The 16,166-nt window shown below is 34.4% G+C and overlaps 3 protein-coding genes and 1 non-coding gene across 6 annotated transcripts; 2 read left to right on the top strand and 2 right to left on the bottom strand.

Moving 5' to 3' along the window:
* The first annotated feature begins 282 nt into the window (after nucleotides 1-282).
* On the top strand, nucleotides 283-3,075 carry LOC108211848 (cytochrome b561 domain-containing protein At4g18260). 3 transcript variants are annotated; one of them, XM_017383555.2, is made up of 5 exons: nucleotides 283-534; nucleotides 828-973; nucleotides 1,150-1,323; nucleotides 1,892-2,040; nucleotides 2,549-3,075. In XM_017383555.2, the coding sequence occupies exons 2-5, from the start codon at nucleotides 836-838 to the stop codon at nucleotides 2,883-2,885; spliced, it is 798 nt and encodes a 265-aa protein (XP_017239044.1). In that variant the 5' UTR covers nucleotides 283-534; nucleotides 828-835; the 3' UTR covers nucleotides 2,886-3,075. The 3 variants fall into 3 exon arrangements, with proteins under 3 accessions (XP_017239044.1, XP_017239043.1, XP_017239045.1); XM_017383554.2 differs by having other exon boundaries at nucleotides 286-973; XM_017383556.2 differs by having other exon boundaries at nucleotides 287-973; nucleotides 1,150-1,311.
* A 398-nt stretch (nucleotides 3,076-3,473) lies between these two features.
* TRNAR-ACG (transfer RNA arginine (anticodon ACG)) lies at nucleotides 3,474-3,546 on the bottom strand. The gene has a single exon. It is a non-coding gene; the product is annotated as a tRNA-Arg (tRNA).
* Nucleotides 3,547-5,369: 1,823 nt separating this feature from the next.
* On the bottom strand, nucleotides 5,370-10,215 carry LOC108214899 (conserved oligomeric Golgi complex subunit 5). The gene is made up of 3 exons (XM_017387142.2): nucleotides 9,087-10,215; nucleotides 6,839-7,312; nucleotides 5,370-6,620 (listed from the first exon to the last, which is right to left on the bottom strand). The coding sequence occupies exons 1-3, from the start codon at nucleotides 10,140-10,142 to the stop codon at nucleotides 5,676-5,678; spliced, it is 2,475 nt and encodes an 824-aa protein (XP_017242631.1). The 5' UTR covers nucleotides 10,143-10,215; the 3' UTR covers nucleotides 5,370-5,675.
* Nucleotides 10,216-12,161: 1,946 nt separating this feature from the next.
* Nucleotides 12,162-13,802, top strand: LOC108213350 (uncharacterized). Its single transcript, XM_017385137.2, has 6 exons — nucleotides 12,162-12,494; nucleotides 12,587-12,688; nucleotides 12,798-12,839; nucleotides 12,924-13,068; nucleotides 13,155-13,256; nucleotides 13,369-13,802. The coding sequence occupies exons 1-6, from the start codon at nucleotides 12,204-12,206 to the stop codon at nucleotides 13,455-13,457; spliced, it is 771 nt and encodes a 256-aa protein (XP_017240626.1). The 5' UTR covers nucleotides 12,162-12,203; the 3' UTR covers nucleotides 13,458-13,802.
* Nucleotides 13,803-16,166: the final 2,364 nt, after the last annotated feature.

Raw genomic sequence — 16,166 nt, 5'->3', positions numbered from 1 at the left:
GTGAGACACATGGCATATATAGTCTCGGAAAGGTCCTAACATACGCAACCTTAGCTTGTTATTCACCAGTGAACCAATCCAATTTATTGATGAAACTATTCTGAAACTGTCTTCATACCCAATGAAATTATATCTTCAGAACACCATCTATGTGGTTATTAATTAGTATTATATTTGAATTAAGCTTTTATAGAGGGGAATGTACTGACTAGGTAGGTAGAATAGAGTGTTATGAGTATTTTATCACCTTTTTAAATTTATATACATCCTCCATATGCATTCTGACTTTTTTGATGCTCTCCTGGAATTGCACATTCTATTCCATTAAATCAGAAAGCCTGTGACACTGACCCTACATGGTTGAAATCTTAACTTGTTCTTCTCATTTTTTCTGTTTTGTTCATTCCCATGGATTACTTATATGTCCACCAAAGTCATGCAAAGGCATATCTTTTGATTAGAGCATCCAACTTTGGTTTCTTTCAACAGACAGAAGATTAATGCTGTTTGCCTCTTAGTAAAGAAAAGGAAGAGGTACACTTTAACCTTCTAGATTCATACCAGAAGAGAAGATATACAGATATACAGCTTAAAATACAGTAGCAACACTTTGAAAAGACACATATACATATGCATGAAGAGATTGGTAGGTAGCTCAGAAAAATAACATATTAAGGCTTCACGGATTTTGTTGAGCTTCTTCATTTGTGCTCCACTGAGCTTTCAGTAATCAGATTTCCCGGGGCATGAAATCCTCGATTGCTATCAGAAATCCAAGTAATCAGCATCATACTGATTAGATTTATCTTTATTTTTCTCTTTGGAAGATTTTACAATGGTACAAGCGCAAAAGGTGCTGCTGTTCATCGTTCTAATAATAGTGGCTGTTCTTGTTCTTCCACCCCTCACCAAGGCATCTGATGAAGCACATGCAGAATTGGACACCTTCAACAATCATTCCAAGAGTAATAAGGTGACTCCTTGTTTACAGAATGCATCTCACATAATACAAAAGTTCCTAATCTTTCCAGCAAATAACTACTACACATCTTATGTTTGTTTGCATTTAGCAAAACTTAGCCATGCATACTGTACTTTCTAGTAATTGCAATTTTTCATGAGCAATAACTGAATTGCAACGCGTTTCAGTTGAGTCCTCAGATGGTATCTGACATAACAGTACACGGATTTCTCCTTTGGACATCAATGGGTTTCTTGATGCCGGTAGGAATACTTGTCATTAGAATGATGAATACAGAACAATCTGGAAAAAGACTGAAGATTATGTTTTACACACATGCAACTCTTCAGGCAAGTTCCAAGGTCATTTTTATGTTTCTGGTTTTTAACAATTTTCTGTTTTGTTAAATTTTTAAAACAAGTTAGTTAATTAGTAATCATCTATATAATGAAATAATACTAGTATATTATTTTCTCTTTTTGTTACTAAGGTTCTAAAGTCATAAAAGCATCACTAAAATCTCTAATCAGGGCCACACAAAGTGGACAGCAAATCTTAAACTGTCTATTACCTCTAAATACCCTACTTTAAAGCTCTAATGATGGTCAAAAATAAAGTAAAAGTATATTCTACCCTACTTGCATATAATTACTTTTATAGCCCATAGTTTAATTGTCAAAGATATACTTCTACAATGTGTTACTATTAGATGATAGGTACTTGAAGTTTAAGAAAAGACATTAATATGTCTGTGAAAAAGAAACAGTAGCCTCCCTGTTTTACTATCTAGTAAATGAGCATCAAATATAATCCTGACACTGTTCATGCTTATCATTTGATGCATTATATTACCTATAAATAAAATTTAACAATCCCCATAAAGGTTAATGAGTTGCTTTATGTTATTAACTTGTATTATTTCTTCTGCAGATACTTTCAGTGCTTCTGGTAACTGCAGGAGCAGTTTTGTCGATAAGAATGTTTGAAAATACTTTCAACAATAATCACCAGAGGTTAGGATTAGCACTCTATGGTGTTGTATGGTTGCAGACCTTGGTTGGATTTTTCCGCCCAAAAAGGTAACATACATAATACTTGTGTTACTCGTTTTTGCCCTCATTCTGGGATGAGCCTTTTTCTCAAGCAGGGCGACCTTTCTAGGCACATGCGTTTTAGGGGTCCCAAATTTAATCAACCTATCTAATATTTATAGTATGTATCGAGATTTCTTGTAAAAATGACTGATAGTTTAAAATTTTCCACCTACTTACGAGTCTGTGAGTTAATTTTTCAAATTCCACTTCTGAAGATTTAATATTTGACTGATTTTATAGGGAATTTTCTTGATTTCGGTAGAATCTATGGATCTAAATGTTCACCTTTATCTGAGTTTACATTATCTTTATTTTTCTAGAAGAACTTTTTTTCTGTGGGCAAATTTTTTTAATTTGCCCTGGTTCGTCATATGGTATGGAATGCCCTGACGAGTAGATTTAGAGGCCTTCTTTAAAAGCCCGTTCCCATTAAAATAAAATTTGGAAGTTTGATGAAAAATCGGAGGTTAAACATTCTCTTTCTTGTATACAGGGGAAATAGAAGAAGGAGCTTATGGTTTTTGGTCCATTGGAGCCTGGGGACTGCAGTTTCTCTATTGGGAATCATAAATGTGTACACAGGCTTACTAGCCTACCAAAAGAGAAGCTCGAAAAGCATTAACTTCTGGACCACAATTTTCACTGTCGAGGTTCTCTTGATTGCCTTTCTATACTTGTTTCAAGACAAATGGAACTACATAAAGAAACAAGGAGTAGTTCTAGGTGATGCACCAGTCCAACCCACTAATCAGGAGATGAATTTCGCAGCGAAGCCAATTAGCCCTCACAGAGGTCCCTCCAGAAAATTAATGGTATATTCATCTCACTGATCCTGATTTTGCCAACAGAAAGACTGTTCACAACATCACTCAGTGTGAGATCTTTAGTTTACCATCTGTAATTATTGAACTAGTGGTATAGTGTGGTTATCAAAATTCATGTAGTAGACATGTAGTGGAAGCTTATGCCTAGAGTTTAAACTATAATTTTATTATTATATATGTTTGAATTTAATGCTTCTAGGATCCAGCTTAAGAAAATATAGCATTTTTTGTAGAGAGTCTACATTCCACAGCTTAGTGTGTTTGTACTTGATGAAAAACTTATAATCAGAATAAAATCTTGCACTTGGGATCTATCATATTTTTTTCAGAAGGAAAGAAATTGCATTACTTTAGCTACTTAAAAATTGGTTTGAAGTGAAATTTTGGAAGAAATTGGTGTTTATTAGGCAATAGGCAAAGTTGATGAATATAAAGTATAAACTATAATCTTGCGATTAACTTAAAAATGAAAGGAAAAGAAAACAGAAATCTCTCTACTCCTTGCACCAAAGCAGTCATCCACTCCTAGAAACAAAAAATAAGAGATGTAAATCTCTCAGCCTTCTGGATTTCCAAAAACAACAAACTAGAATACGACTCTGCTGGGGATCGAACCCAGAGTCTCTGGTTTCGTAGACCAGCGCCTTATCCATTGGGCCACAGAGTCGAGATGAAGTTATGGGTGCAAAAAATCTAACCATTCTTGTCTTGTACGAACACGCCGAATGCAATTACATTAGTTGATACGTGAAAACATAAAACATTTGCTATAGACAGGGAAATCAAGAAATCATTAACATTTCTACTTGCATGTTTACAGAATGTACAGAATATTTATTGCATCACCTCACTATATACACGGTTTACATGTAATTTACTCCAGTAACTAGTAAACTAGCTAATTATGATGCGTTATATACATTTCTATAACAATAACACTATATATACACCAATGTACAAAACCTGATTAACTAATAAAACCTGCATGTCCAACTCCAAATATCATGAGATGATTGCAGACAAGTCACAATCAAATGCACAAACCTCCGCAGCCATGCCTGGAGGTTGGAACCAGTTCGACCCGTGGTTATTATAAACACAGGATTCAATTTCAGAAAACCATGTCTCCGTCTCTTCGTATTGCGGATAACTCATCATGTTCCAACTAGCCTGAAACTCATCATCTTCGAATGTAGTTGGCATGTAATCAACGATTTCTTCAGAAAAATCCGATGTCACCGGTGTCCTAATCAGATGATCCGAAGAATCAAATGATACTTCAGTGCTACTTTCTTGAAAATTACCAAAATCTCCAATATTATACATCATATTGTTCCCTATAAATGAATCTTGCTCATGATCAATAATCGGATTGGAAATAATAGCGCAAGGAGAAAAATCCGATACGCCTGGAATGCTAATTGCTCCCACGGGGCTCATTTCTTGAAAACAATAATATTCACTTGCATACATCATATTGTTCTGCAGGATGGGAACCATCTCATGACCAACTGGTGTAAATGTGGTGTCAGACGAAGACGATAGCGATGCACTTGTACTATCAGAAGCATTTGTACATCCAGTGTTTCCATTGCCAGTCAATTCTTGAACAAGATTTCTGAAGGTAGATGAATCTCTGAGGATATACACTTTAGGCTTCAAAACCTTGGCCTTGCTATCTCGGTAACTTTTCTTGTCACAAATTTTCTTTGAAATACTGTTCACCGATAAATTATGATCAGCTACTGCAGCTTGAGAGGTAACAAATTTGTTTACCATGGCTTATATTACTTAGAAAGTAGGAGTTTCTTGGAAGGCTTGGCCTAGGAATCGTCTCCGGCTTTCTTGTGGGTAACGAATAATCCTAACAGCTAACAATGTGGAAGATATAAAGGGTGCTGATATACACAACCGTTAAGGTGAAAGCATATGAAAGAGATGCTGAAAATGATGTGCATTCATCTATTCCTCTTCACCAACTTTTCCAGATATTTTCCTCCCAAGTCCTAATTTATCTGAGTTATTATGACTAGTTGTGTAGTTATCTGGACATGCTGAATTCTGTATTTACATGGATCATGTTCTTGGTCAATTCATTTCATACATATGTGTGTTTGTGTGTGATTGATCATGCATGTATTGACAATATTTAATTCAGAGGGACAGGGCAGAGCCAAAATTGAGTTTCCTGATGGTGATGCCAGGAATTAACATCATGGACAGAGACTTGTGAATTGTTAATTCAAGTGCACAGGTATGAATGTGATTAGCTGCGTCCAAACACCCCCACCCCTTTCATACATATTGTAATCACATCACAACTTCTGTACTGTTAATATTATGTATGATAATAATACATTTAAATAATGCCAAACGACTAGCAAATATAGAAAATGAGTTGAGAATTTCGTATAAGTTACAAAGGAGCATTAATAATTACTATAAAGGAATATTCAGCTCATTTGTATTACTTTAAAGTTTAGACAGATGTGCACAAAATATTGATCTAATAGAAATGTTACTAAGAAAATAAAATCAATAGAATTGAAAAGCATGTCTAGCAAAACATATCTCATTACATAAAACTATATATATGCACCGCAATTTAGCCATTTAGAACTCTGACCCTCCTGTCGTTTTTGGCTCAAGAATACTACCTGCAACAACATGATTTGGTGTATATATGCAGTGAAGGGAGACAAGGGGTACTGAAGTCATTGATGAATCACCAACAATCTTTTTTTGCCCCCCTTAATTTTCCGAGATTAACCACTGAAAATATAAAGATTAACAGTGTCAAAAAGGTTTATGAGATGCTGGAGCTTTTTCTGATAATGATGACCCGAGTCTTATCATAAGGGGATATACTGGACTGAACTCTTTGTCTCCTCTTGCCTTAACCTTCACTGCGTAATCATCCAAAGTTGCTTTAATACCTTTCCAGATCTGATCCTCCCCCTGAGAATCCAACCATAGTGAATATTGCAGATATGTAAGCTTGTTCCTCTGCAATGGTGATTCTAATTCTTCCGGACCACGTGAATAAAGATGATGAAGGATCACACTTGGTGGAAGATCTTGAAGAAGAGGAGATTCAGCCAGTTGAGATGTTTCTAAGAAGATAATAGGCCTCAATGCTCTAAGAGCTCGGTATGGGGCACCAAGCTGTTCCACTGGGAACAAGTTCTGACCCACGGCTAATTCCAGTTCGGCCATGTCTCTCGCCATTTTTAACTTTCCAGACTCAGAGAGAGGTCTAACAAGCGAAGCATGCCTGATAAAATATATCAGAACACGAGAAGCCATGCTCCTGACAAGTCTGGTGCATATTGTTTCTGACCCTACAGAGCTAGCACTTGCTGAAGTAGGCAACAGTCTAGACAAGAATTCTCTGCGAAAATGAGTTATGCACTGTTGCAGTTCTTCCATGTACGGAGATGAATTGTTGTCCATAGCAGAATCCATGCCAAGTGCACCAAAATTCTGATCATGGATCTGCAAGATACAAGACTCGAGGCGCTCAAGCATTGCTTGGAAAAGGGATGTCACAGAATCACAGGCAACACCATATATTGTGCCCAACGAAGAAGACAGAACTTCTGCAGCGATTGCAGGCAGTCCTTTCACCATTAACGTTACGCGTGTATGAATTTCTTGTAGATGCTGACAAAGTGTAAAGTTTTTTATCTGAGCTGAAGTTGCCGCACTTGTTATCTGACGTGCTTCAGGTCCAGTGGAAATCTATAACAAAATTCTCAGTAGTTAAAAATAATATTATATTTTAATTAAATAAACATGATCAAGGTTAATAAAAGTGTTATAACTAATTAATGTTCATTCATACTTGATCTGTAGTCATATATTCACGAATCTCATGGACTGGATTGTTTAATCAATGTAGTTCCTTTTTTCATATAGTTTATGTATATACATATCGCTTCAATTATGCTGAAACTTACCTGGTATTCAGCTCTTTGTGCCACCAGAAGAAGAACTTTGCTGATCTCTCGCAAGACTAACAGTGTTAAACGAGCATCCATGTGAACAGCTTCAATCTCTTCCTGAATGCGTAATATAATTCTTGATATATGTTCCTTGGATGGAATACTTCCACGACTTGACATTGGAAACACAGTATTAACAAGATCAGACAAACGACTCAAGCAGAGGGCCAGAAAAGATGTCTGAAATATTTCAACGGCATTAATCATTTGCTCTCTTCCTTCTGGACTCATAGCTGGTAGTACTCCTTTAACATCAGTGTCACGTGAAATTCTTTCGAGGAGATTCTCTATCATAGAGAAGAGTTTGGGATAGGCAGTGGTGAAAATTTCTTTAACAAAGCTCGATGCTGTGAAAACAGATTTCATTTGGCTAGCAAAGGCTTTCACAAGTGCCTCCCAAATTCGATCTGTTAACATTGAATCACCTTCCTAAGATAAAAAGAGCTAATACAAGTCAGTATTACAAAGCTGAGAACTCATGACAGCAATACAACACCACTGATGGCACAAATAATTAAATTACTCAGGATAATAACATATAAAATCCTGTAATCTGAATGTAGCCTGTTCTACAGAATCAAGTTAGAATTTTTGAACAGGCACCGCATATTTGGACAAAACAAAATTAAGGGTTATGTTTTCTTAAAGGCTTTTTTTTTGTGTGGGGGGGGGGGGGGGGGGGGGGGGGGGGGGGGATTATTTTTATGGCAATACCTCTGTACTACTACGAGTATGGGTAAGGTGTGCCTGCATTTCATCCTAATCCCCTACTTACGAATACTTAAGACTTATGAGTGGTATACAATGATAATCTGATATATTTGGTTATCCCTGTTTCTATGCCTGCAACATACATACATCACATCATCCTCAATATCATTTTTCACAACTCCAACATCCAATCGTACCAATACTATTAGCCAGAGATAATGTACTTAACATAAAACTATTAACCATAAACTACCTAAACCATACCTTCAGTACAACACCATTGGTGTAACTAGTCATTAACTTGATTGTACAAAGTAATAACAAACATAATTTGATACACCAACAATAACCAATTGTTTGTCCTCCACTTTGAAGGGAGACTGTTCTCTGAATTAAAAAATTAAGCTTTCAAACCAAAAACTACATTTCTGTACAAAATTATATTGGGTTAATATTTCTTATGAGTTAAGGCATGGTGAGTATAGAGTACATCCTACTCCCCTACTTTTAACTACTCCAGAGCAGGATACGCTTATATGTTTGGTTTAGTTATACTCCCTCCATCCCATCCATTTGTTAACAGTTTTCTTGCACTGCTTGACGTGCATTTTAAGGTGGATATAAAGTATAATTTCATAACTTACCTTTCAAAATTTATTTTTTTATTAAAAATTTTAAGACGAAATTCTTATTTTAAAGAACATAAAAGTTAAAATAATATATGAAACTATACTTATTGGAACCTTAAAATGCGTGTCACCTTATCTGCCACATGTTAACAATCTGAAGGGACAGGGGGAGTACCTATTTATATTATTGTATGCGATGCAACATGCTGTATACCACACCATCCTCGATATCATTTTTCATAATTCTATCAAAACATTTAGCTCCACCTTCTGTACTTGCATAAAACCATAAAACTGACATTTTATTTGGCTAATAAAGGTTTTTTTTTCATTTGGTTAGCAAAGCTTTTCAGAAGTGCCTCCCAAACTCTATATGTTAACATCAAATTACCTTCCTAAGATGATAAGAGCTAATAAAAGTTAATAATATTACAATGCTGATAACTGATAACAGCAATACAACACCAATGATGGCATTAATAAATTACCTTAGCTAATAAAAATTTGAAGGTAGCCTACTCTACACAATCAAATTATGACTTCTAACGAGACACTGGATATTAGGACAAAACAAGATTTGTTAAAAAAATTTACAAGTTAGGTTAAGGTGTTGCAGTGTGCTTGTGCATAGGTGTTGCAGTGTGCTTGTGCATACTCTTACTCCCTAATTAATAAAGTACTTTGAGAGCGGGATACACTAATATGTTTGGTTTACCTATGCCTATTTGAATAGGATACAAGATACTACATATCAGATCATCCTTATTATCATTTTCAGAATTCTATCTAAACATTTAGCTCAAGATAATATATAATTACATAAAACCACAAAACCGACAACAACAATACTACATAAACCATACCTGCATAACCTCGTCGAGCAACAACACATGAGTAAACGGATCCCTCTTCTTCGACAAGACTCTCTGTAAATGCCAAACAGCCACAACAATACTATGCAACTGATCCATACACCCATTCATCCGTTGCCACAACGCTTCCTTGGCCTTACTCCCACCCCCAATCTGCGGCGTCCCACTCCTCTGTATCCCACCCGGCCCTCCTCCATACATCCCCCCACCACTCGAAATCGCCTTCATATCCAACGCATTGGCAATACTCTTGACACCAACATTCTTATACTTCCCAACCAATCCCTCCACAGTACCACGTAACTCCCCTAAATTATAAAACACCTGCAACCCCGCCCCAACTTCCGCCTGATTAAACGACTCCAACCCTCTCTCAAGAACCTCCATCCCCTTCACCCGCAACTCCTCCCCGCACTCCAAAACCCACTTCATTTCCTCCTCCACAACCCCAATTCCCCCCAAATCACTCTCATTAAACAAACTCACAACCTCATAATACAACTGCGCACATTTCGACAAATCCAAACTCTCCACCCCCATCAACCCCCTCAGCTTCCTCGACAACCGAATCAACCTAATCGTCCCCTGCAAATACGACACACTCGAATGCAAATTCGAAAGCTGGGTAGTCTTCGACTTTATCGCCTTATTGGGCTCCGTGATCTCGGCCCGCAGACGCAGCAGCGATGACTGCAGAGTACTCAGCGAGTTTCTCAGATGGGTAAGCGAAGAATCAGCCTGGTGGAGATTAGAGAGCTGGGAGAGAAGATGGGTGTGGTGCGAAAGGACCTGGGATCGAAGCTGGTTCTCGAGAGTGCGAATGGCGAGCTGGAGCTTCTCGGCGATGGCTATGGAGGAGCCGGTGGAGAGAGCGGTGGAGGAAAAGGAGGTGGAGTTGAAGTCGGCGGAGAGGAAGACGGAGAAGATGGGATCGGAGGCGAAGGAGGAGAGAGGGGAAGAAGGGGTTGATGCGGTGGTGGAGGGGCGGTCTTTGAAGGTGGAGATGCGTTGGAGTGGGTATTGTCGCGGTGTCGCCGGAGACGCCATTGTTGGATCTGTTTTGCTCCGTCTTCTATTCCACACTTGTTTACCAGACTCGATATGTATTTGGAGAAGCGATTATAGAGTATTAAGATTTAATTTCCTCGGTCATTAGATGAAAATACTTGAAATAACAAAATAAAAATTAAATTAATGTATAGTCATTTCTAAAAGTTGCTAATTAATCACTGCCAACAATTAAACTAGGGGTGGCAAGTGGCAATCGTTTGGTTTCGTATACTTTCACCTCGTATATTTTTGTGTTTCGTGTACTCGAAGGTGAAACATGTATCCGCTTGTTATTAATTTTGTGTACCTAATTTGAAACCCGTATATGATCCGAAATGTTTCGTGTACATTTCATGTACTTTTCGTGTATATTATATATAAAAATATTAATGTATTTTTTAATCAAATAATAGATTTAATATATATTTTTCTTTATAATTTTATTAAATGTGAATGATATATTTATACTTACATATAATTCTCTATAAATTGTTAATGTGTCTACAATATATATCCACACATACATATAAATATATAATTTTTACACAATTATATATTTAATATATCATAACATATATATAATAAATATTATTTATAAATATTTGGTGTATTTTGTGTACCCCAAATGAAAATCCATATCCGACACGAAATTTATTGTGTAATTTCGTTTTCGTGTACTTTCTTGTTTTGTTTATGGGAAATCAAAACCCATATCCATATTTTTCGTGTCATTTCGTTTGGTGTTAGCGTGTTACGTGTCAAATTGTCAGGCCTACATTAAACCAAGCACAAGCGATCGTGTAATTAAATTTATTATTTGTAATTTAAATTTTAATATTATTTTGTTAATAATTTAATTGATGAATTGAAAGATCAATAAATTATACTGGTTGATTATATCCTCTCTTAAAATTTTAGTTTTCATATTTTTTTATATCATAAATTATTAGTGTAAAAAAATAAATATTTTTATCATCTGTCTATTAATATTTTTATAATATTAATATGTAATAATATATTTTTATAATAATTTTGAATCATATTTCTCATATTTCATAATAAATGGAAAAGAAATTGTCTTAGAGTAGACAATATTATAATTAAAAGTATATAATAGTCCGAGTTTGATTGACGTGGTACACGTCAGTGTTAATAAGACTTATACGATGCTTCCTGTTTGTTTTTAATAATAATATTTTATATTAAAAAAAGGACATGTTGGTATCTATCATTATTTATATAATTATTTATATTTGTTTTATTAATAAAATTCTCTATTAAAAAATTATTTATAAATCATAAGTTACACATAAATCATTTTTATTTTTATTATTAAATTTTTAATAACACATAAGTTATTAACAAGTCAAAATTACCTAAACAGACATTTTAAATTCCTAACTTATCACATAAATCACGTTATAAGTCATATTAGAGCAACTCGAAAAGATTCTAAATAGGCTCGTAACTCAAAAAGAGGAGGATCATAAATTGAGCACCGAGTAAGATCCTTTTCTTTCTTCTCTATTTTAACAGTCATTTAGTGGCTTTTAATTTATATTTTAATAATAAAAAATGAATTCCCTCCACAACATGAATTTGAATCTTTAAAGCAATGGGTTTAAATATTAATAAAATATATAATAATGAGAGAATATAGAGAGCATTGTTGAAATTGACACTCTTAAAATCACACTATATTCTTAAAAGTCGTATTTTTTATATTATATTCAACAGCCTACAAGAAAATTCTTGAAAATATTATTAAGTCATAACTTATAAATTTGGCCAGACAGACTCATACTATGAATATATTTCAAAAATTTCCTCGCATTTTTTGACCAATCAAAAAAACATGCTTCTCCTTTGTCCATTCACGTCTTCACGATGGTCTATCTTCGTTACTGTGGGTCTCCCACTTAAATTCTTTTTATTTATGTTAATTTTTTAAATTTAGTAGCGGAAATACGAACATATTTTATTATCGCATGGGCACGGAACTCAGGACCAGGCCAATAGGCCATAAACATGGTTAGTTGAGGTAGCTGGAGCCTGGATATGTGTGGGGCATTTCATAAACAACAGGGAGTAGAGCAGAGCTCTTTCACATTAAATTTGATTGACGCAGAACTGCAAATGGTGAAACGAACCGGATCGAATCTGATATCTAGTATGAAGAAATCGAAAATCCTTTGCCTTCACGGTACTCACAGTAGCGCTGCGATCCTGAAAGAAGGGCTTGAAGTATGGCCTTCAAATGTACTGGACAGGATGGACCTTGTGTTCATAGATGCTCCTTTTCGTGTCGAAGATGAAGATTTTCCGGCTTTTACCTGGTTTAACGCTCAAGTACCTAGTTAACTTGTACTAATTATAAGTTATAATTTTATCACTTAAACTTAACTTGTAATTTGATGCTTCTACATGCCAATATATGTCAGGATGTAACCAAAATGAACATCATGTTCAATGAGTCCATAGCATACATTGAGGAAACTATGGTAAAGCTTGGCCCATTTGATGGGGTTCTCGGCATGTCTATGGTACTTTTCTCTTAACCATGAACTACTACTTTACTAGACAGTAGCAACTGTCTTGATAATTTGTTACATGACACGAATCCTTTGTTTTTGTTGATTTATTTACATCAAGGGAGCTTGTGTAGCGGCTGCCTTACCAGGAATGCAAGCCCAGGTAAAATACTTCTCACTTTCAACCTGTCTTGCGGATTATGTAATTCAGACATTCATAGCATGGTGTATATTTGGTGCATGGCAGGGTGTTGCTCTCACCAAAGTGGAAGATTTAAAATTTGTAATGGTGATGTCCGGAAGTAAATTAGAATGTATAGGGGGTGAAGCTCCAAAGCTAGCCGAAAATGCATTTTCCTCTATAATTCAGATTCCCTCACTCCACTGCTTCGGTATTCATCAAATCCTTAATTAATTAATCTCATCAATATACCGTATCATAATCTCAATTCCTTTTTGTTTTCTAAAACACTAATAGGTGAGAACGACTTTACAAAGTTGAATGCGATTGAACTATTGGATTCATTTCTTGATCCTTTTGTTATTTTTCACTCCGGGGGTCATGAGATACCAAAACTCGGTAAGCTTTTTTACCCTGGCACGAATCACACCACCCTTTCATTGATCTTGTACACTTTAATGTCATCAGCATAAGTTTTGAAAATAATACAAGGAAGTCTGTTTTGTTGTAGATGAAAAAGGTTTGAAAGTAATGAACAGTTTCCTGGACAAGGTTCAAGCCTCATTTGCAGCTCCTAAAGCGATCCGCTCACTTATGTAGCTCTGTCAACAAAGAGGATGTTGTCTGATTATCTGATGCATCAAGTACCAAACACAAGATACTGCTTTCTATCACACTGGACTTTGTCACTTCTGCTTTCTGCTCTTCCCCTTCAGACTTGTATTGTTGTACCCACTGCGACTACACCAATAATTCACCGTTTTTACCATAAAATGGTAAAAGTACTATTTCATTTCGGGTCCATTTCAGGTCAATCTGTAATTTTTAGACCACTTTCAAGTTTTGTCTCAGTAAATCGGATTGCAGATTCGGGTCGGGTCTGAAATTGTCATAATGCCATCCTTGCGTTTATAAGCTGTTATTTGTTGTCAATTTGTTTGAAAATTGCTATTTCAATTATTTTTATAAAAGTTGTGGTATAGATGGCGTCCACAACCTAAAGATGTCAATTCGTTTGCAATATATTTTAAGCTCATTGTTTTCTTATACATTAATAATATTATTATATAGAATGTGGGAGAACACTTAAAATGAGAATTATATGAAAATCATGTTGAAACATCGCATATATGGTACGTAAATTAAATGAATTCGTCTTTTAAAACAAACTCGCCGATTGGACGGAGAAATCAAATTAAAAATAGAATGGTTTAGGAAGGATTATGTGTGTGTGATGGTGTATTGTATTTGTGTAGGATGCCCATGATGGGCCGTTAGTAGGACCGTAAAATGATCCGGGTGATATTAGGTATTTCTGCTCACGTATCCATTTAACATGTCCAGATTTGAGTCCGGGATCATTTTATTCGGAGATAAATTGATCCCAGATATTTGAGATCCAGATCTGAACCGAATATGATCCAATACCATATTTTCCCGGGTAGTTTATGATCCATCGAATATGGGCCGGTTATGATCCACTAACATTAAATATTATTATTATTATTATTGTAATTATTCCAATAATTATCGTTTAGTCTAAATAAACATAATATTATAAAATATAACAAGTTTAAATTAAACTTACAATTATATGTCAGTATATATATTTTATTAAATATATATATGAAGATAATAAGTATTGTCACATTGAATAAATCATATTTTATGAAGATTTAAACTTAAAAAAGATATTAAAATTTTATAAAATGATGATTATTTACTTACAAATGTAATGAATTAAAAATATAACATGTATATGAGTTCAAATCGAATATGAACCATGGATCATATTCGGGTATACGGGTAGGATCATATTACGAAAAAATATATGAGACTTAATCTGAGCGGGCATAGGAGTGCTCGTATCTGGGATCATATATTATCTGCGTCTAATTTTTTCGCCAGATTTGGATCGTTTATAAAACGGATATAGGATATGTATCATATTTTCGAGTAAGCCGAAACACCGAATAGTCTGTATCGTTTTACACCCCTAGCCGTTAAATTAGATTATATATAAATGAGATTTAGATCTCAGAGTAAAGTTCAATGGAGTACACAATATATTGGAGTATTGGAGTACAAAGTTGGATAAAATGTAATCTATTCATCTAAATTTCAATTTTTTTGTTCAATAATATTCGTAAACATTTAATAACCTGCACATTATGTTCTACACAACATAAACATTGTAATCAAAAGGTAAAATAAGGACTTTTATAAATTACAAGACTCTATGTTCTGCAATATAACTAATAAGCAGAACAATAATGTTAATACTTGTTAAAGTTGAAGGATATTAAAGATTGATAGACAATTATGTGCAAGACAACTTATAAATGATAGATTGTATATAAATTTGTATAATCAAATATATTATTTATGATTAAACTAAAAAATTAAAACTTGTACTCCAATACTCCAATGTTTTTATGTACTCCATAGAACTTAACTCTTAGATCTCATATATCATCTTATTGATGTTAAATTTCTGTTTTTTTCCTGTATATAATAACATTTATTTATACCCTGCGAGTTAAAAATTCAAACTCTGTCCCCGCCTGTTTGCATGACCGCGGATGCGGAGAGTAATGTAAAGGGCCAACCTGCTAAGAGCAAGTCCAATAGATTACCTATCCTATTACTTATAAATAATAAATAATATAAAATAATGAGTGCTAGTATGTCTTAGTGATTTAGGTAATCTATTTTTAGTGTCAACTCCAATAGTAATCCCCAAAATGAGAGAATAGACAAAGAAAGAAGGAGAGAGATAATTATTTTATTCATAAATATTAAACAAGAATAAAGGAAATCAGATTGATCTCATGTAATTATTAGGGTTAGGTGCGGTGAAACGCTACAGTAATTTATTAAACGACATTGCAAATACATCAGACTTCTAAACTGATTCCCGTTTCCTCGATATCAAGTATACCGCTGCAACATTTATGATGGTTAGACATCTAATGTAGTTTTAATTTATTTTCCAAAATAATTTGAAAAATAAATTTAAATATTTTGCAAGTGTTCCCTCGACGTAAGTTTATACACAAAAATAAAAACTGTATCATTTTATATTAGAATAAAATTTAACATTTTAATTACAAAAATAGAAGATATATATATCATTTATATTGGAATAAAATTTGACATATTAATTAATTTTTTTTCATTTTTAAATATGTATCATGCTTTATTGACATTAAAAATAATGTATATTCTTTTTTGAAAGGAAACAAAATTGTGTGTAAATTTTTTGACAACAACATTCTAAATATTTGAACGTACAAGATAAAATTAAAG

This window comes from Daucus carota, chromosome 3 (genome assembly GCF_001625215.2).
Source record: "Daucus carota subsp. sativus chromosome 3, DH1 v3.0, whole genome shotgun sequence".
NCBI classification, from domain to species: Eukaryota; Viridiplantae; Streptophyta; class Magnoliopsida; order Apiales; family Apiaceae; genus Daucus; species Daucus carota.
This window is presented reverse-complemented; position numbering and strand designations above follow the sequence as displayed.

What these genes read in the sequence shown, in the direction of transcription:
- LOC108211848 (XM_017383555.2), top strand. Translation starts at nt 836, where the DNA reads ATGGTACAAGCGCAAAAGGTGCTGCTGTTCATCGTTCTAATAATAGTG. An exon ending in ATCATTCCAAGAGTAATAAG is followed by an intron (nt 974 to 1,149) that starts GTGACTCCTTGT and finishes AACGCGTTTCAG; the next exon opens with TTGAGTCCTCAGATGGTATC. An exon ending in GGATTTTTCCGCCCAAAAAG is followed by an intron (nt 2,041 to 2,548) that starts GTAACATACATA and finishes TCTTGTATACAG; the next exon opens with GGGAAATAGAAGAAGGAGCT.
- LOC108214899 (XM_017387142.2), bottom strand. Translation starts at nt 10,142, where the DNA reads ATGGCGTCTCCGGCGACACCGCGACAATACCCACTCCAACGCATCTCC. An exon ending in TGCTCGACGAGGTTATGCAG is followed by an intron (nt 7,313 to 9,086) that starts GTATGGTTTATG and finishes TTTTTATCTTAG; the next exon opens with GAAGGTGATTCAATGTTAAC. An exon ending in CACAAAGAGCTGAATACCAG is followed by an intron (nt 6,621 to 6,838) that starts GTAAGTTTCAGC and finishes ATTTTGTTATAG; the next exon opens with ATTTCCACTGGACCTGAAGC.
- LOC108213350 (XM_017385137.2), top strand. Translation starts at nt 12,204, where the DNA reads ATGTGTGGGGCATTTCATAAACAACAGGGAGTAGAGCAGAGCTCTTTC. An exon ending in TTACCTGGTTTAACGCTCAA is followed by an intron (nt 12,495 to 12,586) that starts GTACCTAGTTAA and finishes AATATATGTCAG; the next exon opens with GATGTAACCAAAATGAACAT. An exon ending in GGGTTCTCGGCATGTCTATG is followed by an intron (nt 12,689 to 12,797) that starts GTACTTTTCTCT and finishes ATTTACATCAAG; the next exon opens with GGAGCTTGTGTAGCGGCTGC.